The 23,186-nt window shown below is 54.1% G+C and overlaps 2 protein-coding genes across 13 annotated transcripts in view; one reads left to right on the top strand and one right to left on the bottom strand.

The window, feature by feature from the left end:
• B3GAT1 (beta-1,3-glucuronyltransferase 1) overlaps positions 1 to 15,589 on the top strand; it is a 28,421-nt gene extending 12,832 nt beyond the window's left edge. The window contains exons 2-8 of one of the 10 annotated variants that reach the window (XM_012729682.1): positions 6,650 to 6,742; positions 6,903 to 7,049; positions 10,160 to 10,668; positions 11,333 to 11,388; positions 11,472 to 11,629; positions 12,315 to 12,414; positions 13,465 to 15,589. In XM_012729682.1, the coding sequence (XP_012585136.1) occupies positions 6,739 to 6,742; positions 6,903 to 7,049; positions 10,160 to 10,668; positions 11,333 to 11,388; positions 11,472 to 11,629; positions 12,315 to 12,382 (942 nt within the window). In that variant the 5' untranslated portion in view covers positions 6,650 to 6,738 and the 3' untranslated portion in view covers positions 12,383 to 12,414; positions 13,465 to 15,589. Of the gene's footprint in view, positions 1 to 1,244; positions 1,386 to 5,946; positions 7,050 to 10,159; positions 10,669 to 11,332; positions 11,630 to 12,314; positions 12,415 to 13,464 lie in introns of those variants that run through there. The other 9 variants (XM_012729683.1, XM_012729680.1, XM_012729684.1 and 6 more) reach the window with 9 other exon arrangements.
• Positions 15,590 to 16,162: 573 nt separating this feature from the next.
• LOC101636233 (beta-galactosidase-1-like protein 2) overlaps positions 16,163 to 23,186 on the bottom strand; it is a 41,881-nt gene continuing 34,857 nt past the window's right edge. For 2 of the 3 annotated variants that reach the window (XM_012729674.1, XM_012729675.1), the window contains exons 11-19: positions 22,488 to 22,568; positions 21,996 to 22,105; positions 21,293 to 21,433; positions 20,880 to 20,951; positions 20,522 to 20,600; positions 18,372 to 18,459; positions 17,967 to 18,078; positions 17,470 to 17,586; positions 16,163 to 17,207 (exon numbers count right to left, since the gene is read on the bottom strand). In XM_012729674.1, coding sequence (XP_012585128.1) covers positions 17,121 to 17,207; positions 17,470 to 17,586; positions 17,967 to 18,078; positions 18,372 to 18,459; positions 20,522 to 20,600; positions 20,880 to 20,951; positions 21,293 to 21,433; positions 21,996 to 22,105; positions 22,488 to 22,568 — 887 coding nt within the window. In that variant the 3' untranslated portion in view covers positions 16,163 to 17,120. The remainder of the gene's footprint in view (positions 17,208 to 17,469; positions 17,587 to 17,966; positions 18,079 to 18,371; positions 18,460 to 20,521; positions 20,601 to 20,879; positions 20,952 to 21,292; positions 21,434 to 21,995; positions 22,106 to 22,487; positions 22,569 to 23,186) is intronic. The other variant, XM_004688768.2, reaches the window with a different exon arrangement.

Raw genomic sequence — 23,186 nt, forward strand, 5'->3', positions numbered from 1 at the left:
GCTGCAGGGTACTTCACAGACACTCCCCTGTCCCTTCCCCCAAGTCTGGCAAACTCCAAAGCTAGGCCTGAGTGTCCAGCTGTCCTGTGGGTGACAGCCCATTCCTCAGACTAACTCCCCCACCCAGTCTTGTGTCTTCCTCTCACGGCCGTGACCCCCTCTTGATGGGCCTTCACTGACTGTTCCATGGGCCACGACATTGTCCAGCAGTGTGTGGTTCTCTGTCAGGTCTCTTGCCTCCAGCTAGCCTTCTTCCTGGGGGCTGTTCCTGACTCTATCCCCTGCTTGGGGTCCCAAGCAGGCCTCTATGGGCTCGGTCAGTCTCTGCAGCCCCAGTGAGAACAGAACATGTGATATCCTACAAAGAAAAGGCTTGATTTTTGCTCAAAGGGCCCCTTGCACAGACACACGAGGTCATTGGAGGCCCTCTGTCTGGACAGGCTGGAAACCAGTGAAACCATCTGGGACTGATATCTCATTCAGATCCCTGCTGGGAACACTGGGCCTTCACTTCCAGTGTGCTATGTAGAACCGACCCCAGTTTTCATTTTTTCCTGAATCATAATCCAAGTAGAATCCAAAAGCCACTTTTGAAAAACCCCAAAGAAAAACAAAGGAACTCCCTAAAACACTGAGTTGCATTTTCTATCACTGGCTGGAAGAAAACCAAAGTATGAAAGAAATCTCTATGCCCAGTCTGAATGGAACACTGCCTTCTGCCCAAGCCCCTGGCATGGTTTTCCTCGTTAGAAGGAAACTAGATAGTGCAGGATGGAACCCAGACCTGTCCATCCTACTAGAAGAATCCAGAAGTGAGAGGCAGCATGGCCAGGCCTAGGGGCAGGACACGCACACACCTGGGGCTTGCGCCTTTCCCCTCCTCGGTGCTACAGCATGAAATCAGGGTGGGTGAGCCCCTTCTCAGGGCCCCTGTCCCTGGTGCAGAAATGCCAGTGGATGGGCCCTCTGAAGCAGCAGTCTTCAGAGAGGCAGGCAGAGGGGGCTGGGCAGCCAGGCAGAGTCCAAGGGCCAGCGCTGTTCTGTGTGGTGAACTCTAGGACCTGGGCCCATCATGCAGCCTTTCTAAGCCTCAGTTTTCTCATATGTAAAATGGTTTTCTCAAATGTAAAAGTCTCCGGCCTGCCTCCAGATCAGAGGGCCAGGTGTTGTGAAAGAACGCACCCTATGGGGCCAGTGCAGGGCTGTTCCCGCAGGGCTTGCAGTTCCAACCAGGTGTCCCTCAAGTACCTCATTTCACTTCTCCAAGTAGAATGCTCCATGGGAACTTCTCCCACCCCCTGCTGGTGAGGGGGCAGGAAAGGAGGAAGAGAAGCTGGAGGCCTGGGCAGAGCCGTGCCTTGGACACCCGAATGTTCTAGGGCATGGTAAGTGGAAGGAGGCCGATGCCGGTGTCCTGCCCCTGTGCAGGACTGGTGGCTGGAATCCAGAGCCAGGGTGGGGGTGGCCAGGGGTGGCAAGAGACACAAGCTGGGTTAATGAAGTATGGATTGACTGGGCTGCAAGCTGATTAGCTCTGGCATTGGGCTTTTCCTGAGCAGTGGCAGCAGAATCAATACTAATCCCTTGATCCCATTAGGAGCTTCTGCCGAGTTTGGGACAAAGCTTGGGCCTGCCTTCAAGGGACAACTGTCTGAGGCTGGAGGGTAAAGCTGGGTGGTGGTGGTGGGGGGGACTAGCTCCAGTTCCCAAAGAATGGGGGACTGCCTTTTCTCCTAAATACATACATTGGAAGCTCTCGTAACCCACTTTTCCTCCATTGACCCAGCATACCCAGATGCTCTCCACTGCGCTCCTAATGCACACTCACTGGTGTTCATGCAGACAGGATGCTGGGGTACCCCAGGCACTGGCCGGCTCATGACCAATCACACCAGCTCAGTCCCTTGGCCTGTTTACATCTTGTTTGTTATTGTCATGATAGAACATTGCATAGACCCTGACACAAGGGCTGGAATGAAAGAATTGTGTGGTTTCCATAAAAACTATGTTGAACGTTCACAAAAAAATAACCCTCCATAAGGTGAGTCTGGACAAAATGTAAAGATGGATAGAAAAATTGTAACGTTCTAAGGGCCTTACCCTGGACACTCGAGTTGTACACATGGTGACATGACCGTCAGGCCTCGGTCACTTCCCTGAAATCAACACTGGCAGTGACAAGCAGGTGCTGTGGCACGGGGTGGGTCAGAACGCCTCAGCGCACTGTCCCTGAGCCCACGGAAGGGCCTCAGCCCTCGTCGGTAAAGCAGAATGCAGCAAACTAGACTGTTGCATGGGTTGGACCTGGGGAAAGTGACTACTTGTTACATACTAGTGGGGAGACAGCATCTCATCCTGTTGAACTCTTGGCTCTACCAGTTACTCATCCTAAGTTGAAATGTGCATGGCATGTATACAGCATCTTGCCTCGAAGGGACTGCTTGGACTCATCAAGTAGCTCCTGTTCCCACTGTTACTGGGTAACACAGCCTTTACTGCCCCCCACCCCACAAGAGTGGTGTGGACGGTTTCTGACCTTGCTTGTAACCGTCACGCACACATCCACGCACACACAGTTTCTACAGCATTAGTACTCATTACACATTACCCTGAAGATGTGAGAAGCCTCACGTGGACTCTGTGTGGAAAGTGGAAGGTGCCAGAAGGCAACCCCTGCCGTTCTCCCCACTGCTGCACTACCCACAGAGCCCAGCACCAAGCCTGCCCACCACAAAACAGAGTTAAAATGTGTTGCATGAAATTAAATAAGCCTCCCCTTCAGGGCCTCGGGGTGCTGATGAGGCTTTCCTCTCAACACCTGCAGGCTCAGCAGGAAACTTTTCCACACATTTGGAATTGCCAAGCTTGACGCCAACCTGGCACCCAGCCTGCTCGCCAGGCCTAACTGCACCAGGCTGCCCAGAAAGACTGGCGTGGCCCCAGCCTTGAACACACCGTAGCCCTCCTTTCTGGATCCCAGATAACCAATGGCCCTCACGTATAACTCTTGGCACCCTAAAACCTGTGGACAAGTTCCTATAAGTAGTCTGCCCAGACATAGCCCTTCTCCATGGCTTAGTGGCCCTGAAGTAGAGCCCGGGTTCCATGGCCAGCTGTTCTGTGGGCCCCTTGCCTTGACTTTGGTCTTGCTGTCTCTCCCACTTTTCTCGTGTAGGTATTTCTTCATCATCCTGGAGTCCCAAAGTCTTAATCACGAATTGCTAAAATGGCAGAACTGAAACCATTAGAATTCTCCCAACGCATCCTCCATATGTTACAATTGAAAGCGGGGCCACAGAGGGCAACAGAGGACCCCATTCCCCCAGTGGAGAGAGGACCAGAGCACCACCCTGCTGCCCAGCACCCTGCTCCTGGGCACTCACATACTCTCACACACCCTCTCCGCCTCGGCCTCACACAGTCCACCCCATGGAATGGCCAGTGAAGGGGAAGGCTCTGAATTACACAGGCAGGTGGAAAGGCCACCTCATGTCTGCACTTGGTGAGGGACATCTGACACAAGTGACGAGTGTCAGGATCAGAGTTGTCACCACAGTGAACCCTGGGTCCCCATAGTCATTCATGTTGGCAGTTTCCTGTCAGCCCTCTTGCTGCTGCCACCCAATTCTTCCTCAAACATCCCCTTCTCCTAACCTCACCTCCTTCCCTCTCCGAGTTTCTGGCTTGGCCAAGCCGCTCCTACATCTTCCGTGTTGAATTTCCTGCCCGTGCCAGGCAAGGGCCGAAAGAGCAAGTCAGGCCTGTGGTGGATACTCCTGTCAGGGCTGGCCCACAACCACAGGTACCCCTGTGTTTCCTGCAAGGCCCAGGAGGGAGCAGCAGGCTGTCATCAGGTGGTCCCCTTGGCAGGCTCATCTCAGAGTTGGGCCTCAGATCTGGGAGTGGGGACGGGACAGCATCCCTTCTCTGCCCCAGGCCCACTCTCCCTTTCAGATCCCCTGCCCTGGGCCCTCTGCCTCAAGTCCTTCCCCACCTCACTGTCCTCCCCTCATGCTACCCCTCCTGCCACATACCCCCAGGGCACTCTGCCCCAGGCCTGGTCCCCACTTCTCACACACCCACCCCCTACTGACCAGCTGGCTTTCCCCAAGGCTGGGGGCTCTCTCTGTTCTGCTTAATAACTGCCTGGTAATTAGCTCCGCAATTCTAGTATGCTTATAATAGCCTCCATTAAAGTTATGGGGTTTTCAAGCCGTAATGGCTTCCAGAGTAATTAATGCACAACTGGGTTTATTGCTAAGTTTATTTTTAGAGGTTTTCACCCTCATTCCCCCTCCCTCCTCTTTCATCGAGGTTTTGACCAAAAAGATGGGATGGGACAGAACAGTTCCCCTGGCCTCCTTGCACCCTTACCTCCTGCTGCATCTGTGCCCCTCTTCCTTCTGCTGCTCCAGCCCCCCAGGAGGAGCTGGGACCCTGCACTGGAGGCAGGTTTTGTGGAAGAGAGTGGCCCTGACATGGCCCTCAGCGAGAGTCTTATGTGTGACCCTGTGTTGACCCAGACTCAGCAACTCCAGTACCTGGAACCTCTCTTCCCAAGCTCTTGAGGGCAGCCAGGAGCCAAAGGACTTGTACTCAGACCCAGCTCACCCATGTCCTGAGGATGACAAGTCGCTGAAATGGGTGACAAGTACCCACCATGGACAGCTGTTATTGTTAACAACAGCCCATAAACAGGGAGGGCAGGCAGGGAGATGCATGCGGGCAAAGGTGCATGAGCCTCCCCTTATCTTCTTCCTGGAATAAGAAGCTTTCCTCAGATGAGGAGCATTTGAAAAGCCTCTTTCGTTGTTGCGGAGAACCTAAAGGCTGTATCACCGCAGACCCCATCTCTGTCCTCTGTCAAACGAGGCCTGAGAAGGCCCAGCCAGATGAGGTCCTGGCTCAGCCTCTGTTGGCCTGTCAGGCCTGGGGCTGAGTAGAGGCTGCAGGTGGGGCATGAAGTCACACAGTTCATCATCTCAGTAGCTGACACCCAGTCAGACATCCTGCATGGGACCCTAGACTCTGGGGCCATGGAGAGGCATCACACACCTCTCAGAAATATTCCCCTTGCCCTGTGCTTCCCCTGTGGATCTCATTCAATAACATTCACGTGCAGCAGGCCAACTGCTACCCTGAGGAATGAGTGGGCCTTAGGTGAGGTGGGGCTGGGATGGGGCATGGACAGGGAACATGCTGGCCAGCTCAGGCAACCCTAGTGCTTTTTTTTATTTTTTATGCTTACAGAACTGAGGTGTAGGCCAGAGGTGCAGGGGTAGTGAGAGGATTCACCAAAGAGAGTGGGGAGCAAAACAGGCAGATTGACAAAGTACACTGCTGAGAAGAGCAGCAGGCAGGTCAGAAGAGGTCTGCCGCACCATGTGGGTCAGCTCCCTGGCCAGGAATCGAACTCATGCTGCAATGGCTTTGAGGTGCTTCATAATGGGGTGCTTTAACCTCTTGCACCACCAGGGGGAGCCCCCCCTAGTGTTTTTGACTGGGAGACTACACCTAGTTCTTCCATGGATGACAAAGCTGTTTGGAGGGAGGAAAAGACAAGGAGAGGAAAACACAGTTTCCAAAACTGACGTGGCCAGCGTCCATCTCAGCATTGGCTCTTGACACTGGGGAAAATGGAGAGCACATGCAACCTGGGGCTGAGTGGGTGCTGGCCTTTGAGGCCTATATGGCACACGACTGGGTATTGGGATATCAGCATACCAGGGTCACTGAGGGCTGTCCTCCCTTCTCCCTCCCTCCCCCAAAAACCCCCACCCCACTACCCCATCGTGTCAGGCCCAGTACTCAGCCCAGATGTTGAAAAGAAAGGATGAGGCAAAGACAGTCTCCACTGTGGTCACTGGAACTCTTGAGGGAACAGCACCTCAGGAGGACCCTCTGCATAACTGAGAGGAAATTCAAATCACCGTCATCCCTTTACAGAAGGGTGCTTCTTCTGGAGTCCCTGTGACTGTATCGTGAGTGCTGTCTCACCAGAATGTGGCAGCTCTTCTTGGACAACCTCTCCTTGCTGACACCAAGCCCAGGAGCCCAGGCTGATCCCACGTACAGCAGACACTCTAAGAGAAGTCTCCACAGACGTCAATAAAGGCAGGGTCTTTATAGTATTTCCACTCACGACCTATCTCCAAAACATAATTGATGGTCCCGAAAGGATTCACCCCATTATAGACTCTTGTATCCAGGATATGAGGATACTGAGCCAAATGTGGCTATGACGTAGCTAGCTGCCTGGGGAACCCACTCTCTATGCATGAGGTACCATCCTAAGCACTTTGTGGGTGCCCACTTGTTCCATCTCATACCCACCTTGTGAGGCAGGCACCCTGAGTCACGGGAGAAACTGTAACTTGACAAAGGTTTATGACTTGTCAGGGGGGCATGGCAGCTGTGTCTGAAGTCTGTACCCTTGAGCCCTGGACCTGCACCCCACATGCCTTACACTGGGAAGTGGGGACTGCCACGCGCCATGCCTGTGGGGGACAGCATTCTTCACCCAGGCAGACAGGACAGTTTTGGGGAGACAACAGAGTGTGGTGAAGAGCCAACCCTGGTGACCCCAGCCCTTCTGGGTGTCCGTCCCCCACCCAGGTCTCTGGCCATCCTCTTCTGCTCTCTCTTGCAGGTTTCTGCCTCACAGGGCTCCTGACCTCGCCTCAGGACAGCCTCCCCTTCTCAGACTCTGGCCAGTGGACTCGCAAACCTGCTTCCGCAATGGGTGGGTTCTGAATGCTGGTAAGACCTGCTGGCCAACATGCGGCTCCTCTGCCCTCCCCACGCCTGGCCCGCCCAGCCCATTCCTGTTCTTTTCTCCCCTGTGCTCGCCTCTGTCTGCTGCTGCCCCGGGCCGCCCCTCTCCCGACCTTGCCGCTGCTCAGGTAACGAGGAGCTGTGGGTCCAGCCAGCCTTGGAGATGCCGAAGAGACGGGACATCCTTGCAATTGTCCTCATCGTGCTGCCTTGGACGCTGCTCGTCACCGTGTGGCATCAGAGCACCATCGCCCCCCTGCTGGCCGCACACAAGGGTGAGCCCCCACCCCCACCCCCACCCCAAGCCCTGGCCCTGGCCCTAGCCCTGGCCATCCTCTGGCACAACAGTGACCAGTGCTGCAGGGTTCTTGTTTTCATTCACTGTATTGTCAGAAGGGACCAGAAGGTGACTTGGAGCAACAACCATACCCTTTGGGTGTCTTGGCCCCTTTGGGGACACAATGTATGCCCACACGTGCACACGGAGACATCTGTGGACAGCTCCTCGTTCACCTCCAGGACCTGCGAGGACAGGGGCACTTGCAGGGCTGGCAGAGATGAGGACAGCATTCCAGACCTGTATTGAAAACCTTCCAGGGAGAATGTATCGTCAGCCCCTCTTTTCTGGTTAGCCTCTGACCTAGTCCTACCTAATGAAAACTCACTGAGACAAAGGAAGAGTCTCGTGAAGAACTGAGATTAGAACCAGTTTCTTGTGACCGAGTCCAGAGATTTTTCTTGCACCGTCTTGCATATCCCTCTTACACCGGGGCCCCCTGCACCCCAAACTGTCCCATGTCTCTTCTCCTTCCTTCCTCTCTCTCCTCCTGGAACTCAGTACTCCAGGGCAACTGTTCCCCAACTGAAATATGTGCCCATTACTTGCGGAGTAAGAGAGGCCATGGGTCCAGGGTAGAGGCCTAGGAGTCTGCCCATGGCCCATAAGCCCAAGTGGTTGGAATGCAGGTGGTATCTCAAAATCAGAGTCTGAAACTGGGCCGCTGCACAGAATTAAACCAGGTCCCGCTCAGCTCCAGTGATGCCAGAAGCTTCTGCCAGAAAGGGCCAAGCTAAAGATCCTTAAATCCCCACTGTCCAAAGCTGGGCACTTAACGCTTTTCCTTCTGACATTTATCCTCTCTTCCCAACTCCATCCCCCCTCTTTGGCACTTATCATTTCAGAATTGTTGTTATGCTGCAACCACACCGTCCCTGAGGGATTAAAACCACTGTATGTGAAGTGCCGTGATATCGTGTCGATTCCATTCTTGGCAGAGGTCGTAGGCCAGAGCTGTCGAGCGGTTTTGCTAAGCACTGATGTTGCCTGAGGATGGGGAATTGGCAATTCTCTCCCCCCAGAGCATGCCAAGAGGGATTGAATGAAAGCGGTAGTGAAGTAAAGTTAGGGTCACCGAGAGGCCTCTATGACTCGAAGGCTGCAGAAATCCCAAAGCCAGCAGGCTGAGTCACAGGCATGGAGAACCCTACCAGGGCAATGTCTGCACATGATTGGAGCAAATGCTTCTAAATCTCCTGCTCAGACCTCAGTTTCCAACACTCAGTAGCCTGCAGGATACATTAACCCTTGATCTGTCCTGGTGGCAATCCAGAAACCTATCATCCTTCACTCCATGTTGTCCCCTTTTCCCAGTTTGACCCAAAACTCCTCCGAAAAGTGCCTACTCAGCTGCCTCTGTGCTGATCTTGCCACCCCTTGCTCCCACACCCCTCGGGTATCGTGTCCACAGCCCAGGTACTGGGTCCTTGTAGCCATTGCTCGGCCTTGGTGTGCTGTCAGCCTGTGTGAGCCAGGTCTTGTGGGTTCATGTTTAGAGTCCAGCATCAGACCTCTGCCAAGCACCCACACACTCCGTCTCAGTGGCAGAAGAGATGACAGAACGGTTGACTTGCCAACCACCCTCCTTCCCTCTCCCTCCCCTCCCCCGACCCCAGCTGCAACCCTCCTATCACTGACAGCTCATTCCAGGCCTTCCATCAGCGGTGAAGCCATGAGGAAGCCGGGCTGACTACCGGCTGCCTATCCATGAGGAAATAACAACTGCCTGGCATTGTTCTGAGCCCTGCTCGTGTATTGACTCATTAATCCCCGTAGTAATTCAGTAAAGTAGATGCTATTATTAGCTCCATTTTACAGTGCTAAAATGGAAGCAATAGAAACTAAGTAACATCCGGTCAGTAAGTGGCAGGGCTGGGCTGGGTCGAAGTCCAAGCATTTGGATTCTTAGGTATGTCCTTGGCCACATCCACCTCTACGGAGACTGCATGGAACCGTAAGGCCATGCAGTCCTCCATACAGACAGCCATAACTTGGACGGAGACTCATTAAAAGCAGAAGTGCCAATGACCTTGGTTTTTCCCGCTAATGGGGCTGCTAGCTTCACATTGAGGAAAATGCCCAGGATGTAAGCTAAGACTTGGGCTGCCCCATTTGGAGCAGGCTGCCTTCTAGAAGGAATGGATGGGCTCCCTCTGCCTGTGAGTGTTTGACCCAGCAGCCAGACCTATGCCAAGTTTTACTCAGTGTCCCTCCTGGTGTCGGGAAAGACAGGTAAACACCCACAGGATGCGGGGACGGCTAGGTACCCGCACAGCTCGTCTCCGGGTGGCTGAATGAGTGTGTCCAGAAAGTACTGTTTAGGAATCTGACATCAAGCTAGCAGATGAGCTAAAACGGGTCTCTGTGTTGTCCTTTTGTGTGTGCCAAAGTGCAGCAGCGTCTAAAATGAGAAACGACAGGTTTAAGGATTCAAAATAATCTGGATAACTGGGGAAGACCCACTGCAAGTAGATGGAAGTGGGCATTCCCTTCTGCTACAAGATCCAAGGCTTCTCCCAAGAAGGGAGGAGCGACCCCACCACTCGGGAGGGGTCATGAGATGTCAGGGCAAGCGGACCTCAGACTCTTCTGGGTCCACCGTGTGCAGTGGACATCAGTGCTGCCCTCGGACAAATACAACCTCCACTCCACTGAGGGCGGCAGGGCCCTCTACTTTGCCAGCCAGGCCGGGGTGGGGTGGAGTGGTGGGGGGGGAGGGGGCTCTGAGGTGGTTGGTGAAGGCCTGAACATGTAGTATAAAACCCAGCATCCAGAAACTGAGGGTATAGTCTTGGAATTTGGTCAGCGGCACTAAAAAGCTAGAGGGCATTCGAATAGGAGGAGGACGAGACACTTTTTTCCTGATCATTCTGAGAGTCAGAGCCAGGAAAATCCCCAGGATTTTCCCTCACCATCAAAGAGCCAACTTAAGAATCAGATGACCTGCCCACGGCAGGGACAGAGAAGAGGCTGTCGTGGCTGGCAGGGTGGCCTCTGCCATGTGCCAAGTGGCCTGCTCCCCACACGACCTGTCTCCCACCCCTGCAGATGATGGCAGTGACCCCCGGCGGGACGTGCCCCCAGGGGCCGACCCCAGAGAGTACTGCATGTCTGACCGCGACATTGTGGAAGTGGTGCGTACAGAGTACGTGTACACGCGGCCGCCGCCGTGGTCCGACACCCTGCCCACCATCCACGTGGTGACACCCACCTACAGCCGCCCGGTGCAGAAGGCGGAGTTGACGCGCATGGCCAACACGCTGCTGCACGTGCCCAACCTGCACTGGCTGGTGGTGGAGGACGCGCCGCGCCGGACACCGCTGACCGCACGCCTGCTGCGCGAAACCGGCCTCAACTACACGCACCTGCACGTGGAGACACCCCGCAACTACAAGCTGCGTGGCGACGCCCGTGACCCGCGCATCCCTCGGGGCACCATGCAGCGCAATCTGGCCTTGCGCTGGCTGCGTGAAACCTTCCCGCGCAACTTCAGCCAGCCCGGCGTCGTGTACTTCGCTGACGACGACAACACCTACAGCCTGGAGCTCTTCGAGGAGGTGTGGGCTAGGGCAGAGGGTAGTGGAGGGTCTGGAGGAATGGCGCCCCTCCTGCCCAACTCCCCCAGAACCCCCTCCGCTGCACTCCTGAGAGGGCCTTTGGGATCTGAACGCACAGGGGAGCCAGGGAATGGGGTGGTCGGTGTAGTCTGCAGGGAAACAAGAAAGGCAAACACCCTGCTACAGGTCTCAGCAGCTCTGCTACCTGCCCATCCCCCTGTAAGGGGAAGAAAGCTGGGGCCTCCTGCATTGTCAGAATGAGGGGGCTTGGTTAGGGGGGGCTTGGGGACAGGGGTCATTTCCACAAGCTGCCGGAAATTTGAAGGGTAGGAGGGTGGGGAATAGCTCGAGTGTTCTTGGGGTCTGTGGCCATTGTATGTGAGAAGAGGGTTGGAGCCAATTCAAATGACTAGGGAACCGAGGGAGAAAGCTGGCAGCAGGTCATGTAGAGAGGGAAGATCTCACCCCTGTGAGAGCTGGGGCCTTGCCATAGTCAGGGCAGATTCCTCGCAGGTGCCCAGGGGAGTTGGGGGGGTGCATCTGGAAGCAGGCCAAGCTGCCGCCCCCTGGCTTCAGATGGCCTGTCTGCCTGGAGTTAAGGAGTGACAGGTGTCATTCCCCATCAGCAGCTCCAGGCAACCTGATCTTGGATTCCCACTTACAGATGCGCAGTACCAGGAGGGTGTCCGTGTGGCCTGTGGCATTTGTCGGAGGCCTTCGGTATGAGGCCCCACGGGTCAACGGGGCGGGAAAGGTGGTCGGCTGGAAGACAGTGTTCGACCCCCACCGACCATTTGCAATAGACATGGCTGGATTTGCAGTCAACCTGCGGCTTATACTACAACGAAGTCAGGCTTACTTCAAACTGCGGGGCGTGAAGGGAGGCTACCAGGAAAGCAGCCTCCTCCGAGAACTTGTCACTCTCAACGACCTGGAGCCCAAGGCAGCCAACTGCACCAAGGTAAGACCCTCAGAACTGACCGCTAGAATGCAAGTATTTCTAAGCCTCTCCAAGGCTCAGAGGAGGGTAGAAATAAAGACCTCAAAACAGTCTTGCCAAGAAGAACCAGCCTAGAGACCTGCTTTCTAAAACACCCTTCCAGGAAGGCAGTTTATCAGCTGTCAGGCAGCCCTGCTGAAGTCAGGCAGGGCAGTGGGGCAGGGCGGGAAGCAGTGAAGTGTAACCAGAAACTGCTTCCCTCCTTCAACATAGCTGTGCTGTACAACCTCTCTGCCCAGCCCGCACACAAGTGTGAGCACACACATACAAAACGCACATGCACCCTCATGTCTAAACACACCAACACGTATGTGCACACTCCGCTTCCAGTCTGCACTTCTCCAGTCAAGATACTAGCAGAACTTTCTAGAGAGACCCCATCAGGAAATCCAAGGGAGGAGGAGAAGCAAGAGAAAGTCTTGAGATCTCTTTGTCTATTTCTGTAACTGTAGATTACTGTTTCCAGTAGGTACTTTTAATACATCACCCAGGGATGAGGGGCATGTGGAAATAAAGAACAGTGGAGACAATCTTATGGCCCAGGGCAGAGTGGGAGGGGACAGGATAAATACTCACACAGAATGGGAGGGAGCAGGGAGGCGGCAGGGGTCAAGGCCGGCCCCATGTCTTGTGTCTCTGGGCACAGATCCTGGTCTGGCACACTCGGACAGAGAAACCGGTGCTGGTGAACGAGGGGAAAAAAGGCTTCACTGACCCCACCGTGGAGATCTGAGCCCCGGATGCAGGTATGGAAGGGGTGGGGGTGGGCACGCGCTAAGCAGGGTGATGACTCGTTTGGACGCAGAATAAATGTGGGGAGGCAGGTCTCTAGTTGTGTGAGGTCAGGGCAAGTTTGCAAGGTGGGAGAGGTGTTGCTGAAGCCCGGTCTATTGTACCCTCTGCCAGTCAATGGGAGCTAATGTCCCCCCACCTCCCAGACACCCCCTCATGATAACTCCTTCCCATTACAGGCATTTCCAGTCTGGCCTTGTCACCTGTCCCAGTGCACAGCAGTGCTGTCTTCCCCTGGGGTTCCTCTGCAGTCTGCTGCTGGGTCAGAAAGCCTCAGTCCCTTGCTCTCGCCCCACCAAGCCTGTCTACCTGTATCTACGAGATGGGGCAGTATAGGGGTGAAAGCCTGGGCCCCCCTCCTAGCTCACCTCCCAGGCCTGCTACTTTTTATCATTTCTATCTCTGCTCCTCAGTTTGTGCCTCTGTAAAATGGGTTGTTGGGGCACCAGTAACAGCCGGTGTCACATACGTCCTATATAAATGTTACTTTATTGGTTTGAGCCTTTAAAAACCCTCAGTTGAAATGGGCCACAGGGTCTATTCTCTATATTTTAGAGAAAAAGCAGTCATATTCAGGAAAACTAAATATTGTGCCAGATGCCTGGCAAAGCCAGGAACTTTCTGTGGGTTTTTCTATGCTCCTGGCACAGAGGTGGAAGCTCAGACTGCAGACCACACTGTGTCCCTGGCCCCAGAGTTAAGCTGCAGCTGTGGTCTCACAATTGCGGCGATACTGGGTGATCCGAGGTGTCGTCTCCCTGTTTTGTACTATAACCTCAGTCAGTGCCTCTGAGAGCAGAGCCCTGTTCCCTGCCTCCTGTGGGTCACTGGAAGTAGCGGTCTTACCACCCTTCTGTGAGGAATCCATGGGGACCTGGGGACTGGGTGCTCCAGGAGCTCCTAGGTGACCCCTGCTGGGCACTCAGGATTGAGTGGGTGGGCCCACATTTGCAAACGCTCCCCTGCCTCCCCTGATGCCACCCATTCCCCCTCTCCCTTCACAGGAGCCTCCTTCTCAGCCCTGTTCCTGGCCTTCCGTCCTCTCCCCATGGCTAATGGTCCCTCCAAGGCAAACTCCTAAGGAATCGCTGTCACCCTCCTTTCAATTCTGGGGGCTTCCGAGAGAACCCAGCCTGATGCCAGGACAAAGGACTGAGAGCCTAAAGCACAGAAACCCCAGACCTGTCATTCTCTTCCACCCAGTGTGGCCAGAGCCCAGCTGCCAGCCACGCCATGCCCACCAGCACTTCCTGCACCGACCAGGCCCGCGGGAGCAGATGCTGTGGGCAGCCAGGCCCGGAGTGATGCCAGGCTGGGAGGGAGGTGAAAAGACCCCAACCGTCAAGTGGAGTGTGGCCCTCCGCCTCCCCATTCCTGGGGCAAGCACCACCACACAGGACACCCAGCAGGTAATCCTGAAGACCAGAGAGCACCCCACCCTCAGGCATCAGGAACACCCCACCCCCTTCCTCGGAGAGCTACTCCCAAGTAGACATACCTCTCTGGCTTTCCTCTGGTTTGATTCCAGAGCATAAGGCGACCACTCTGAATGAGGGAGCCTGGACCTGCCGACAGGCCCCCCCTGTACCTCAGGGTCCGGTGGGAGCAACCCCTCCTCTGACCCCATGTCCCGAGAGCCTGTTCTTCCAGCGCAGGAAGGAGGTGGCCTCCAGCCAGCACAGGTCACCGACAGGCCTGGACTAAGACCTCGTGGGCCCTGCCCACACACTGCCTCCCCACCACCTCCCAGGCCCCTGGGCCCCTGCCTGGACAGGGCCTAGGAAGGTCAGGCACCCCCTTCCTAGAGCTCCTGCGCAACAGCCGTCAGAGGCTCCAGGAACCCAGGTGGGTGAGGAGGACAGACGTCAGTCAGAGCAATTCCACGAGGGGCACTTTCCTGACCTGGTCTGGGGTTTGAGGGAGGGGCTTTGGATTAACAGGGGGATTTATGGAAAAGGCAAAGGTCATTTGGATACTGAGGGGGAAGAAGGAGGCGGGAGCACACACTACTTTGGAAGTCATTCTATTTTAAACACGAAACAGCAGAGAAAGTCCCACTGCTTCGCAAAGTGGGGACAGCCGCCCCTCCCACGTGTGTGCCGCGGCCCTCCGGAAGGAAGATGCTCCCCTGGCCTCCCAGCCACCGGACAGGCCCTGGGCTTTCTGACGGATGGCTGCTGGTGGCTAGCCCACTTACGCTCCTGAAAGCTGGAAGCACAATTCCCTCCCAAGTGGAGGGAAAGGAGAGGCCTGAGCCTACCGAAGAAGTGTTTATTTTTTAGCCGCTAACAGCCCCACTCCATTTTAAACTGACAGGACCAGTCTGAGGACCCTAGAGAACCTGCTAGGTGGGTGGCATCCGGTCCAGCAACCTAACCTTGGAAGAGTAGCACTGGCTGCCTGTTTGGAAACGGATTTAACTTCCCACAGTATTCATGAGCCCTTTCCCCCCCCACCCCGGTTTCGATCCTGAGAACCTGAGCCACGTGCAGGGCATTTCCTGACCTTACATTTTCCCCTGCTGCTTTGGAATCCACCCCTTGGGATCCGGTGGAATGGGGGGGGAAGAGCAGGAGGATGAGCGCAGGGCCCACCCGGCACACAGTCGACTCCTGCCCTGGCACCGCACTGCCTCGCCCGCCAAACCCAGCCCTGAACGCCCACCCAGCTCAGCTCAGCTCAGCTGGGCTGAGGCCAATTTCTTAGCCAAAAACCCAGGGCTTGTTTTCAGGACACTGACAACTGATAAGCAGCAAAATGGGATATTGTCTCCTTTTTTTTCCTTTTTTCTTTTGGCAGATGCTAGTTGAGTTGTTTTCACCTAATATCCTCTCTTAGCCGCATGTGTATTTATTTATAATTATAACCCTGGTGGACGGCAGCTTTCAACTTTGTTGGGAATGAATTTGATGTAAGCCAGATTTGGACTGTGGCTGTGGGACCATGGTGACCATTTCTTTGCCAAGCCTGGTCTGCTCCCTGCTCCCACCATAAAGGATGAGGCTGGGGGCCCAGGGTCCTGAGGACAGAGTGAGTGAGGTGGAGCCCAGGCAGCTGCACCATCTGGTCTGTTTTGATTTAACTGTATTTAATTTGTTTTCAAAATTAAAAGTCAAATATGGTTTTTAACAGTCCTAATCCTCATCAGCTCTGCCTTATTTATTGTCACTCACCGCTTTAACCATCCAACAACTATTCACCAGTGCTGCTATGAGTGCTGTATTCTAGGAACACGGAGCAGAGAAAACCCAAGCTGATGTCTTCACGGAGCCGACCTTCTGGCAAGAGGAAGTAGAACGATAAAGATCTAAGAGGAGAATGGGGCAGAGTGGGAGACGGGGTGCTGAGCTGAGGGGCCAACACCCCTCCAGCACGTTCTGCAAGGTCCCCGTGAGCAGGCGGCATCTGAGCGTGCGTGCGGGTGTGGTTATCTGGGGCAGGCTGGGCAGTCCAGAGCAGAGAGCTCTCTGAGGTGGGGGCAGAAGGACCGCCTTCTGCAGGTGGAGATGGACTGGACACCAGAGCAAGGGATGCACGGACCACCTTGGCCCCAGAAACCAGGGTAAAGCTTTTGGCTTCTGTGAGCTGGTAAGGAGCCTGGGGCTTGATGAAAACACTGAGTGGGTAATGGGGACCTGACCTTGGCCTGTGGCTAATGGCAGCACAGATGGGATCAGAGAAGTAACAGCAAGAGAGTTTGATTCAAAGCTACTGCTTTATTGCGATTTAGGACAGTGAATCTGAGCGAAACTGCTACTTCAGAAAAAGCATTTCAGATTTGCACAGATTGCTGCAAAGGAAGGCTGCCTTTTCCCCCCAGTGTCTGGTCACAGGGGTTGAGAGAGGAAGGACAAGCTGGAAGCAAGCCCAGAGGGCCCCCTGGACACACCACCCTCCCCAGAGCTACCTGCCCCCACACCTGCCCGCTCCCTCCCTGGTCCTCAGGGTGCTGTGGTTCCCTCTAGGAGCTACATTCCCTCCTCTCTGGATGCTTCCTCTCACTGAGTGTAACTGGAAATGCTCTCTAATTCAGGAAAATAAGTGGCAGTATTTCTGTTTCTCTTAAGCTTTGGCTTGTCATCCTGTCAAATGCAATTAGAGTGGGGATGAAAAAAGAGAAAGCGTGTGTCTCTCAAACAGAGCTGCTTCTAAAAACCCTAAGGGCTCAGGGAGGGTGAGAGACCCCCCTGCCTCTGCCCTTCCCTGTTGCTCTACAAATGGTGACAGGCCCACTATTTCAGAAACAAGGAAGGCCGTGAGAGATGTGGTCAATTCAGGTGAAAATACTCTGAGGAGCAGCAAACCTGCATTGGGCTCAACCAGTCAGTTCTTTCCAGAGGGCCCTGGGCTTCAGTCCTTGGAGCTCCAAGTGGCATCACCACCCCACAGTAGGCCCTCTGTCCTCTCCCAGAAAAGCAGGGAAGTAGAAAAGTCTCCGTCAACAAGTGCCAGCCAAGAAGCCACATGGGCCCCTCCCTTGCCACCTCACCTCTTGAGACTTGAGCTAAAGCAGTGGGCAGAGCTTAGCCTTTGGCTCTCTGAGGTAGCTACTTAAGGAAACTCCTGAGGGGAGGGTGGGCAGAAGAAGCACCAGGCCTCTGGTCCAGGGAAGAAGGCCGCACTCCTGCATCCTGCCACCTGGGGGCGCTGCTGGTGGTGCTCAGTCAATGTACTGGTTCCTGCCAAGGTGGGGTGTCTCGGTGAACTGTATCATAGGGCCTGCCATATTCTCCTCGAAAATAACAACCTGGGGGAGAGAGGCAGGCGGCGCATGAATGCAGCCCAGGTTTATCCAGGAGCCAGATGAGAGGGCCTTCGTAGAAGGGGTGGGGAGCCAGGCTGGCAGACAGGCATCCAGGACTCAACAGCACTGAGGAGGACTCCCCCAAGGAGGTGACCCAAACAGGATCCAAACATGGCTTTCACAGACATGACTAAGGGCATCCCAGGAGAAAATGTGAGAAGGGGGTCCCAAAGGAAAGAGAAAGAGGGGGCTGCACGTACTCTACCTGATTGATGCCTTGGTCCAACCAGGCACCTGGGAGGTAGAGGGTCTCCTGAGGGCCGATGTTCCAGTAGCGGCCAAGGTTTTGGCCGTTGACGAATACAACTCCCTTCTCCCAACCCTGTAAGCAGAATAGGAAAGGTGTTCATCAGCCTCAGAAGATGGGAGAATACAGGCAGATAGGTGGACAGACACAGGCCACTGCACCCAACTCTCCGCCTCCAAGAGACCCACGTGAGCTGACGTTTTGACAGCCATGAGGCCAGCAGGTGGGTGCTGCAGCTCCCGTTTCCACCTGCCACCCAGCTCAGGCATCCAGCTCAGACGGAACGCCGGAGCCAGGAGCCTGGAAGAACCACCAGATGTCTCTGGGCTGTGAGCCTCTACCCTGGGGCCCTTTCGAGCGGACGGGGCACAGGTCAGTGTGCCTGGGCACAGGGGTTCCCACAGCAGGGCCTCCCGAGACGAGATGGAGAGCCCAGGCAGGGGAGGGTCACCAACCTCCAACTTCATGAAGGTGTCAGAGGGGGAAAGAGCAACTGGCAAGGCACCCAGGAAGAAAGCAGGAAAGGTAGGAACTTCGGGGACAGGGCTCCATGTCCCAGCAGTGAACCTATGGACAGAACAAAAGACAAAAAGGGGAGGAGGGAGCTAGCTCAGACCCCGCTCTGTCCCGCGTCTTACTGGAAAGATCTCCATGCCCCCCAGCTGTTAACAAGGCACAACAGTGGCCACAGGATGCTGTCTCCAGCACTTGGGGTGCCCCTGCCTCACCATCCCAGCTCTGGCTTGGAGTGGGAGGTGGCTCTTGTGAGTGAGGGCCCTGGCCAGGACAGTTCTCACACCATACCGGCCCTCACTGCCTATGGCCACGGAGTCACAAAGCAGGTGGGGGCAGGGACCCACCTCTTAAAAAAGCTCTTTTTCATATCCAAGCTGTAGATTTTGAACTTTTTCAGGGGAGACTCATTCAGATAGATATTTCCAATTATACCTGCGGGAGGAGGCAAACAAATATGACTGCGATCACGACAAGGGGCCAGTTGGCCTGGCCTGGGCCAGTTACCCATTATGAAGTTTCTAGAAATTTCAAGGGAGGATTTCTCCAGAGGTACATACTCTCTCCACTTCACTTGGCATAAAACCTTCCCTAGAAAGCTCAAAGGGAATAAGGATAAATAATACTGGTATTTGCCAAGCTCTGGCATTAGCAGGAAGGAATATCATGGAGGGCAATGGCAGAGCTGAGGATGTCAGGTGAGAGCAGTCTTGGCTTCTTACTAAGGGTGGAGCTCCCTTTTAGGGGGTGGAGAATGTTTATCCAGCACAATGAAAGAGGCCAAAGGGCAGAGGGCAACGAAGTTTCACCGTTTCTGGCCCTTTTCAAGGTCAGTTTCAGTGGGGTCCCATACTACACAGACCTGACAGTCAGTCAGGAATCAGCTACCTGGCCTAGGAATTTAAGAAGTATTTAGGGCCTCGCTGTTGGCCTAGGGGCTAAGTCTCAGTAGTATCATCGCTGCAGCCCGAGTTCGATTCCTGGCCACATGGAGCTGACCCACATGGCACAGCAGACCTCTTCTGTCTCACCCGCTGCTCCCCTCAGCAGTGTATCTCAATAGATCCACCTGGTATGCTCCCCACTCTGTTTCTGGTGAATACGCTCACCCCCTGCACCTCTAGCCTACAACCCAGTTCATCTCTGCAAAAATAAATAGTGCCATTGCCCCCCATGATATTCCTTCCTGCAGGTGGCTGTGTTACTCGGGTAACTAAGTCTGAGAATACATGCACACTTCAGTGGCGATTGATCCATGTTTGGGGCACAGGGTTGGCTATGCCAGGCCTCTGGATCAGAGCTGATGTGCTGTAGGGTGAGAGCTGGATGGGCTGGGGAACTTGAACAGGCTCTGTGGCATCTGAGGACACTTAACTTGCAGGTACAGGGGTGGGAATGGGGGATAACAGGCATGTGGGGAGGAGGTCTATGACTTACAATGCCCAGAGGGTGGAGAGTCTAGAGCACTTTGATCAGGGACCAGGCAGAGGGGCTGGGAAAAGCCTCTGGGCGACCATCCCTTTCAGCCCCTACTGAAGATGAGACTGGAGGAGAAACTCCTGCGTGTTGAGAAGCTGAGGCCCAGAGAGGAAACACAGACCACTCAGGGAAAGAGACTCACTTGAAAACTACTCTAAGGCCCTTCTGGAGAAATCAGATTGCCAGGATCCAGGAGGCCCCAGGTGGAAAGGCCGCTGCTGCCCCAGCAGAGGAGGGAGGGATGCACCACTTTCCGCAATACAAAGCCCAATGCCCGCAAAACTTGCCGGCCCTCCAGTCTTCCTTACCATGGTGAGAGCTTGTCTGAGTTCCTATTTTATAACTCACCTAGAATCTCACATTTTGATAGACAGTTAAAGAGTAGAGACCAATTTAAGCAAGAAGGTTCAGAAGACCTGGGCAACTAAAGTGACCAGCTGTCTATTTCCAGAGGGCTGCCACCAGGAGCATCATTTTCACAGTACACCCAGCTGCCTCCTCCCCCTGACGGTGAGCTCATTCATGGTTCCAAAGGAGAGCAAGAACAGAACTTCTATGGGTAACCCAAGAAGGCAGGGTCCTAGAGTCTTCTGGATTTCTGGGAAACCCCTTCCTTGCCCTTCACACACCCCACCCTGAACAATCAGCCCCGCAAAGCAGACTGTAGCCCAGATCTGGAAAGGTGGCTCCCTGTCCTGTGCATGTTACCATTGGCACATAGATCACACACACACAGTGTTGACTGGGGAGGTGGTCAGAACCCAGCCAGGCCTTTCAGGTCATCTGCCTCCCTCCAGTGGGCTCCATGACCCCTGCCCCTCCAACAGACTTCATCATTCTCTCCATCAACTGGGCTCCATGACCCTCTCCCTCCAATGGGCTCCGAGACCCAATAGCCTTCAAAGGTTCTCTGTGATTGTACCCTGCTGCCATCAGCTTCTAAGGCCTACTGGCATTCTGTGTGGAGAAGAGACAGCCAGACATGTGCCAAACATTAGCAACAAGTGCTGTGACCCACCTTTACGCTGGTCATCGATATTGTCCCCATAGTTGACTCGCCCACGATTCTCCACCAAGATCCTCAGCATGGTATAACCCTGCCAGGAACATAGTGGTCGATGATGGTGCCGCTTACCCAAAATACTGTCACAACTGCACCTGGAGGTTTCTTTATGGAACCCCAGTCCTTCTCTAAGCTCTGAGGATGGCACTGAGAGTCCCCGCTGACCAGAGAGCAAGGCTCTGCTCCTCTGTCCATGTGCAGCTTTGTGGTGAAGGAAACTCCTGTCTTCCAGGTCTTCCTCTTTGACTCCTAACCTGTTCAGGTCAGGAGGCTGCTGGCGCTACTCATCACCCAACTCCCCAGGATAACAAACCTGGATCAAGGGAATAACGATCTTCCTCTTTTCATAGTCCAAGAATCCTATAGACACTGTGTTCACAAATACCTGCCCAATGAACAAACAGAAAGCATCCATGGGTGCACAGGAAGGCTAAGCAGAGAAAGAGGTAACACTGTGTGTGTGTGTCTGTACCTGTATGTGTGCAAATGTGTGTGTGTGTGTGTGTGTGTGTGAGAGAGAGAGAGAGAGAGAGACACCAACAGGGGGTTTAACCAGACACAGAGAAGTGAATGTCATTGATTACAGCTCAAAAAGTCGGCACAGCTGACTGGGATGGGCGGTTTCCACACTGCTGACAGCTGTACACATGAGTGCTGGTGGGGACTCAGAGATGTGTTGTAGGGACTCGCTACAGAGTCCCCAAAATTAAGAGGAGGACGTCCTACCTGTCCCCGGTCACACACAAGACCACTGAGCACACCAGACGAGGCAATGGTGGTCTCGTACAGGGTGTACCCAAAGGACTGTCCATTCCCATCATTCACGGGCAGGTTCTCCATGTTGACTGGCTTGTCGGAATTGACTGGCTGGAAAGAGAAGAGACAAGAGGTGCAGCGGCTAGGCAGAGGAACAAAACAGCAGTGACCTCTTCTTGAGCTGTCTGGGGGCTGCAGGGGAGCAGACAGAGCCTGGCCTAGAGGTTAGCAACATGAATGGGGCAGAGACAGGTCGGGGGTTTCTATGTTGACTTCTCACTGCACAGAGATGTGAGCCAGTCCAGCTCCAGGATCCTACAGGCCTCTCTGCGCACCGACTGGGCCCTGGGGCCTCGGGCAGGGAGAGGCAAATGTGGCCAAGTTTACTAAGAAGTAAGGCCAACACTAGTGTAGACAGGTCGGAGCCAGCTACAGGAGGTGTCTCCTCTTCTGCGGGGAGAGGTCACCCACTGTCCTACCTCCTCACCCTCCTCTCTGCCCGGTGTCCTTTAAGTGTTGATTGTCCCTTCCCAGTGCGTACTCTACAATGAATTCTCTTGACTGAGTCCTCAAGTCGGAGGATGCTGTGAGAGCTAGTTTGCTCTTCCTCCACAACGGCTCGACGGCCCATCTGGAGCAACCCTCCCAGCCCACTCCCCACAGCAGCACTCACCGCCTCCATGTACTGCAGGGCATCCCACAGCGACAGGTAGAAGGCAGGTCTCAGTGGCTCATATGCAGTCTTGGGGAGAAGATCAGGTGGGGGTGGGAGGGGGGTGCCTGCTACACAGACAAAAGAGTCACCCCAAGGAGACCCCGATGGTCACGGCCCCCTCCAGCCACCCTGGGAGCCCCTGGCTCTTGCCCAGGGACCCCATGTGCTCCTCTGTCCTGGATCCGCTAGGAACACAGGCCCGTTTTCAGAATGTACCCAGGATCCCCAAGGAAAGCAATGCCTGGGGGACAGGCATCTTTTGTACCCCAAGGAGTGTCAATACCTATGGGAAGTCTAAGCTGGCTAGACACAAGCTACAATGAACACAACCTCACTGACTTGCCTACCTGTCTAGGACATTCTTCATGCAGATCAACTGGGTGTGGAAGTAACTTTTTAGGGGTCTCAGGACCCAGGTTAGTGCTTGAAAGTCTGCTGTTAGCCCAGTACCTGAGATGGAGCCAAAGAATTCTCGAAGCTTGACATACTTGGCTGTGTAATCCCCAGCCTCTGTCAGTATGGCATCATAGTCTGCAAGACACCAGGGGGCCGTCACCAGTCACTGTCACTCGTGAAAGCATAAGCAAAGCTGGACTAGGGCAGCAGGGTCCTTATCCCAGAAACTTGGAGGGCAAAACACTTCTGGTACGAGCTACCAGTCAAAATAATATAGATGCCAGTTACTATAGGTACCAAAGATACCAGTTACTCTAGGTATCAGATACTATAGATGCTAATGAATAGAGATATTAGATACTACAGATTAAATACTAAAGATGCCAGATACTATAGATGCCAGTTGCTCTAGGTATCAGATACTATAGATGCTAGTGACTATAGGTACTATAGGTACCAGATATGACAGATAATATACTATAGATGCCAGGTACTATATTATAGTACCTGATATTATAGATACCAAGTCTACAGAAACCAAATACAATAGATACCAGATACTATAAGTAGTAGATACTATATATAGTAGTTACTATAGATACTAGATACTATCAATACCAGTTACTATAGATACCAGATAGTATAGTACCAGATACTATAGATAATACTACAGATACTAGATACAAGACACTATAGATACCAGTTACTATAGATACCAGATACTATAGATAATAGATATTATAGGTACTAGTT

Source organism: Condylura cristata, unplaced genomic scaffold (genome assembly GCF_000260355.1).
Source record: "Condylura cristata isolate star-nosed mole 26May11 unplaced genomic scaffold, ConCri1.0 scaffold00025, whole genome shotgun sequence".
NCBI classification, from domain to species: domain Eukaryota; kingdom Metazoa; phylum Chordata; class Mammalia; order Eulipotyphla; family Talpidae; genus Condylura; species Condylura cristata.